The sequence below is a fragment of the Rattus rattus genome, chromosome 18 (genome assembly GCF_011064425.1).
Source record: "Rattus rattus isolate New Zealand chromosome 18, Rrattus_CSIRO_v1, whole genome shotgun sequence".
In the NCBI taxonomy this organism is placed as follows: Eukaryota; Metazoa; Chordata; class Mammalia; order Rodentia; family Muridae; genus Rattus; species Rattus rattus.
The window spans coordinates 19,689,504-19,695,503 of record NC_046171.1 but is presented as its reverse complement, the minus strand read 5'-3'; the positions used below and the strand labels follow the sequence as shown (position 1 = coordinate 19,695,503).

General features: G+C 44.8%; 1 protein-coding gene across 1 annotated transcript in view; it reads left to right on the top strand.

Moving 5' to 3' along the window:
- The first annotated feature begins 285 nt into the window (after window positions 1–285).
- The window catches only part of Jmjd1c (jumonji domain containing 1C), a 129,596-nt gene continuing 123,881 nt past the window's right edge, over window positions 286–6,000 (top strand). The window contains exon 1 of the mRNA XM_032889267.1: window positions 286–567. Coding sequence (XP_032745158.1) covers window positions 403–567 — 165 coding nt within the window. The 5' untranslated portion in view covers window positions 286–402. The remainder of the gene's footprint in view (window positions 568–6,000) is intronic.

Sequence of the window (6,000 nt, the reverse complement as noted above, 5' to 3'; positions counted from 1 at the left end):
GCTCAGCGACCGCGCGTGGGAGCCGAGCCCTGTCCCCGCACTCGCCCCTCCGAGGGGGCGCAGACGGAGCTGCAGAAGCTGCGGGGCCGCTGTCCCTAGGCTGCCACCGCTCCCGGCGGCAGCACAGCCCGTGGGCGGCACTACTTGGCGGCGCCCGCCGACCCCGGCTCCCTCGCCCGCGGAAGGACACGCGGCGCGGCCGGGAGGGCGGAGGGGTACGGGCCGCGCGCACATTCCTGTCAGTTTGCCTGTGGGCCGCGCGTGAGGCCGTGGGTGGCGCGGCTCCGGGTCGCCGAGCGTGCAGGGGCGCTCTCGCTCGCGGCCTGCCTCGCCGGCGGTCGGCTCCTTAGCATGGGCGGCCGGTAGGAGCGGGCCGCGCTTGTTCCCGGCGCAGCGGCGGCCATGGCGGTGGAGACCCGGCCCGAGCTAGTGGGAAAGCGGTTCCTGTGCGTGGCGGCCGGCGAGGACGCGCGTCCCGAGCGCGGGCAGAGCGGCTGCGGGCGCGGCTGGCGGGCGGGGGTCATCCGAGCCGTGTCCCACCGCGACCGCGGCCACCCGGACCTGGCGGTGAGAGCTGGCGGGCGGCACGCCCCTCTGCGCGGGGCGGGCGGGCAGCGCAGCCCCGGGGTGCGGGCGAGCGGGCGGGCGGGAGGGTGGGCTCGCGGCAGGTGGGGCGGGAGGGTCCGGCAAGGGGAGCGCCGCCACGATCCGGACTCCGTCCTCTGCCAGGCAAACCCTTCCTGCGCTTGGCTTTCTAGCCGGAAACGATGGGAATAGTTTTGTTATGAGGGGTAATCGAAATTATTCCTTCCTTTCTCCATCATTTTGTACTTGCTGTTGTTAGAAACAGTGCTTAGAGTTCCCTCTCCTGAGTTTTGTATGGCTTCACAAAGGCTAGAGATAGTGTAAATTAAGGGTTTGACGGGTAGAGATAGTGTAAATTAAGGGTTTGAAGGGTATTTACTACTACGTACCTCCCTCACATTTATTGGTCACGTAGGACATTATCAGTGTTACCTTTCAGGAGTATAAGTGTGTATTTATGATTTTTTGCCAGGATACGCTCAGTTGGTTGCAAGTGCATTCTCATTATGGAGTGGGATTAGGGTGATGGGCAAGAGTAGAGATAGGGAATTGACTAAACGATCTTCAGCAAATACATAATTTGTGAAATTCATAGCTACTTGAGTGATTCATTTTCTCCTGTGAGCTTAAAATATTTCCCCTTGCATTTAGATCAAATCCACCATAAAATGCAAAAATAGTCACCATTTTGATATAGTTGTTTCAAGTTTCGAGTATGTTCTTGCAAACCATTCCTACCTTCTATCAATTTCATAGTTCCTTGCACACTGTATTATTAATTTAACCCTGTAAAATAGGCTTAGTTCCCAATACTTAAAGGAAAACTCTGCATGGTCATTCTTTGTGCAAATGGAGTAAAATAACCTTCAAACTTTATGTATCCTAATGTTTACGTGTGATAGCTTAACATACCATCATGACTTTGCGTTTGTGTGAAGATGCACTGAACTCAGTTCTCTTTCGGCTTTCATGTGAAGAGTGAAGATTTTATGTGGAGGATTCTTGGATAATGGCTTAGATACTGAAGCGAATGTGGAGCAGGATTTTGTGCTGTACTATGTTCCTACGAGCCCGAGAGTTAGGAACGGATTTCACATTGGATACTATTGGAGACAGTCGCGTTCTGAAACATCGAAAGGGCAGTTGGAAAGAAAGGGGATACCAAGGGATACAGAGGGAATAAGCATATGCCAGTTGCCCTTTTTTTCCTTTTCTTTTTGGCAAATAGCAAGATACTAAGGTGGTTGCTTAGAAGTAACAGTTGTCAGCCAGTCACTGTTTTGAGTGGGTATAATCCAAGCACTTGGGAGTGTCGTGCGGGAAGATGTCAAGTCTCAGGCCTGCTGGGGTTACAATCAAGACCCTCTTTCTATTAAATATGCAGTTACCTGTGGCTCATAACATTGGCTGGGAAAAGAGAAAGGAATTGCAGGAGGCGACAGATTGTTTATATACATTAAACTTCTCTCTCAATTATTGGTTCATATACCTTGGTGTGTGGACATTTCATTTTATGTAAGTTTTAATGGACAAAAGTCCATGCTGAACAGTGTAACTCTCTGCTTTCCTTCAACAATTTGGCAAGTGATTTGTTACTACATTTCACTTTTCATTCTAAATCCTATAGTTTTTATATCTTCCCAAGTGTTCCTCACATATTATTTAAACCCATGCAATGTCGAACGCTTTAGCACCAGTGTTAATATAATTTTAGTTTCAGCTACATTTTTTAAAAATGCTGTTGGCCTTTATTATGGTGTGCCTTATTGTATGTTACTATGGGATCAGAATTGTCTTCTGTAAACACTGTGACTTCTAGATAGTATTTCTTGGGGATGACAGAAGTAAGATTTTCTTTCTAAAATGAAATTTTGCCTTGTTGTCCAGGCTGGTCTTGAATTTCTGGACTCAAAAGTGCTTTATGCCCCAGCGTCTCAAATAGCTGGGATTATAGGCAAGTATGTGACACTGCATCCATCTTGGATTTCTGAGGTGCAAGCTATGATATGAGGTCTTAAATTATGTATACATTTCTTTATGCACTTGAGTTTTTAGTCACCCATTTAGTTTTTTGGTGAAAGTAGTAGTGTATTGTTCAGATGACTTAGTAAGGCAATAACAGGATGGTCGCAATGTTTCTTACATTTCTGACCTGTTAATACAAAATTAAGAAAAGAATCCAGTTCTGGTAATATGTCTATTTTAGCAGATACATTTGGAAAGGAAAAGAAATGTGTCTTCTTGGACATATTTTCATGAAAGGCTGTGTTATTAACCTAGGGTGGTAATGGTCTTTAAACTGTAAACAGCACAGCAAGCAAATGTGAAGACTTGGGCGTGACTCCCCCTGGACCTCCCTCAGTAAAGCCAAGTGTGGTGGAGCACACTTGAAATTCCAGCCCTGAGAAGGCAGAGACAGGCAGACTCTCTGGGGTGCACTGGCCAGCAGGCTGGCATGCAGCCTAGCTGCCTCTACCAGTTCTGGGCCAGTGAAAGATCTGTCTCCAAAGAAAAAAGAGAAAGGTGGCCACTGAGATCTGGGCCAGTAGACACTAGGCGTGCCAGTCTGACGACCCCAACCCAAGCTTGCTCTTTGAATCCCTTGATAGCAGAGGGCCAACTCCATCCAAAGTCTCCTGTGCATAGGGGATGTTTTCAAAAAGTAAAGAATTAAAAACAAACAGGTGCCTTGCACTTGAGGAACAACAGCTGGGGTTGTCCTCTGGCTTCCGTTCACAGTGCACACATGTGGGATCTGTACACAAACATCCTGGGCTTCATTGGGGTCATCCAAGTGTGTTATTGAATTTTTAATTTGACAGATCAAACGTAGGTATGTGATGTTCTGTAAGTTAGGGTCTTTATCTTTAAATTAAAGCTCGTGTCGGAGTAACTTGAGTTATGTAATAAAGAAAATTTCTTAGAAGACACTAATTCATTAGATTATTTCTTTAGATTCTCCATATATGGGGAGTGTATTTGGTGTAATTGGTGTGTTCACTACTTCTATGGTCTCGGTCTCTCTCTCTCTCTCTCTCTCTCTCTCTCTCTCTCTCTCTCTCTCTCTCTGTGTATCTGTCTGTCTGTCTAACTGTCTGTCTGTCTGTGATGGTATCTATGCAGTCCTGGCTGTTCTGGAATACTGTGTAGACCAGGCTGTCCTTGGACTTAAAGAGATCCACCGTCTCTGCTTCCTGAGTTCTAGGATTTAGTGATTCTTAATTTACACAGAGTAAATCTGTGTAGTTATTGTTGGATTTGGGCAGAGTCTCACAGTGTCTCAGGCTTGCCTGGAGCTCACTGGAGTCTCCTGCCTCCATTTCCTCAGGACTTGGGTTACAAAGCCACCGCAGAAGGCCTTCTTCCTTGGTTTTGGTTTGTTGTATGTGTGCATTTTTTGGTGAGTTTTGGCTCTGCTGTTCCTTTTTGGATTTGTTTCCAAGCACCCATGACTAAAATTTTCATGTTTGGTTTATATGAGAATCAAATCCTTCCGAGTTATAATTTTAAATTTTTGTCTATAAGTTAATGCTGTAACAATGATGAATCTGGTTTGGGTTTATCATCTGGAGTGTTGTTAATGATTCAGTCACCAAATTTTACAGATTCAGAATCATGTTAGAAATATTTTAGGGACTTGGTTGTAGGTCAGTGGTAGAGATTGTGCTTCATGTGTATGAGGCCCTGGGTTTAATCCCCAAAGAGAGAAAGTATTTTAGAACATAGCCTTAATCTTTTAGAGTAGAATGCATCTCTTGTGTGGATCAGTGTCATGCAGTCAGCTTTTGCAGGAGGGAGGGGAGCTTAACCACTCACCGTGATCGCCTCCTCATCTGTGCTTTCACTTGATGTTGTCTCTTAAGGCTCTTTGCAAATCGTAGAGTGGACTTAATCTTCCCATGTGGCCAGAAAAACTACCTTCTCGTGGAGAAAACACTGAGTGTACAGAAACACTCACTAGAAAATTTCTAAGTGCGTACATTGGGTATTTGTAGTCCTATGAGGCTGCTGTGAATCAAGTTTAGTGTTCCGTTTGTAGTCAGAGCTCATTTTATGAACTGGACAGAACATTTAGTTCTGGGATCTTGTAATGTTTATTGAGCTGCACAGACAGTAATTTACTAGTCTTTTAAAATTCCCATGGTTCAGTGACAATGCTGTGAAAATGGTCATGGTCACACTGAGACTAGCCTGGAACACCCTATGTCAACAAGGCTGGCCTTGAACTCACAGAGACGCACCTGTCTCTACCTCCTGGTATCTGTGTTGAGCCGTGCAGCACCATGCCTGGCATGATGTCTGTTTTCTTAACCTTTTAAAAATAAAGGAACTTGAGAATTCCGAAATCACAGAAACAGTAAGTATCAGGGCAGGGATATGAATACAAGTTTCTGATTCTGTATTTAATTGTCTCCTGCTATTCTTCCATATTACTTTCTTCAAATGGCTTTTAGTGTGCAAACTTTGAAAGTCAAACAGATCCTTTAATTTTGGAATATGTGTGAGGGTGTGGTTGATACATTGAAATAAGGTCTTTTTAGATTTATTTATTATTTTATTTGTGCTTGTTTCATGTATGTATACACACCGAAAATGTGTCTGGTATGGTTGCAGAACTAAAAGGAGAGTGCTGGATCCCATGGAACTGGGGTAACAGATGGTTTGTAAGCCACCACATGGGGTTGAGAATTGAAGCTGTGACCTGCAAGAGCGGCTAGTACTGTTAACATTAGGCCGTTCCTCCAGCCCCCAAACAGGCCTTTATTCTCTGCATCAGGCCTAGAATTTACTGTGTAGCCCAGGCTGGCCATGAATTCGTGGTCAGGATTCTGGTGCTTAGCTTACAGCCATGAGCCATGATGCTCAATTTTTTACATTCTTTTTTAACCTTTGTCCCTACGTTCTATAACACCACAATTCAAGTTCTTTTGAACTGTTATTTTTCCTTAAATATAGTTAAATATTTTTTAATTTGGTAAGTGAGGTTAGTCTCTTGCCTACTTATATTCTGCTTTCAAAACTGGTTTGTTAATCTACCTCGTACTTCTTTCTGTGGGTGTAGATACAGCACGTAGGCATTGGTCATTCATTCTTCAGTCTCTGTGTCACCTCGGCCCTGCATCTGATCTAACACATGTCGTATAGACGTAGTAACTTAGTTTATTGTTGTAGGAAGCCAGTTGCCTTTGGGGACTTCAGTCTCATCTGTAGTCTCACCTCGACTGTAACAGTCATTTATCCGTGGCTGTGCATCTTTCCCAAGTTGGGAGACTCTGTTTTCATCTTCCGTTCATGCTACTTCTAGTTCCACACCCCAGCATTTGATGTAATAGTTGCAAATCTGTCTATAACTGCTACTTTTTGGCTTTCATTTTGGTCTTTTTTTTTTTTTTTAAAGGAAGGCTCTTACTAAGT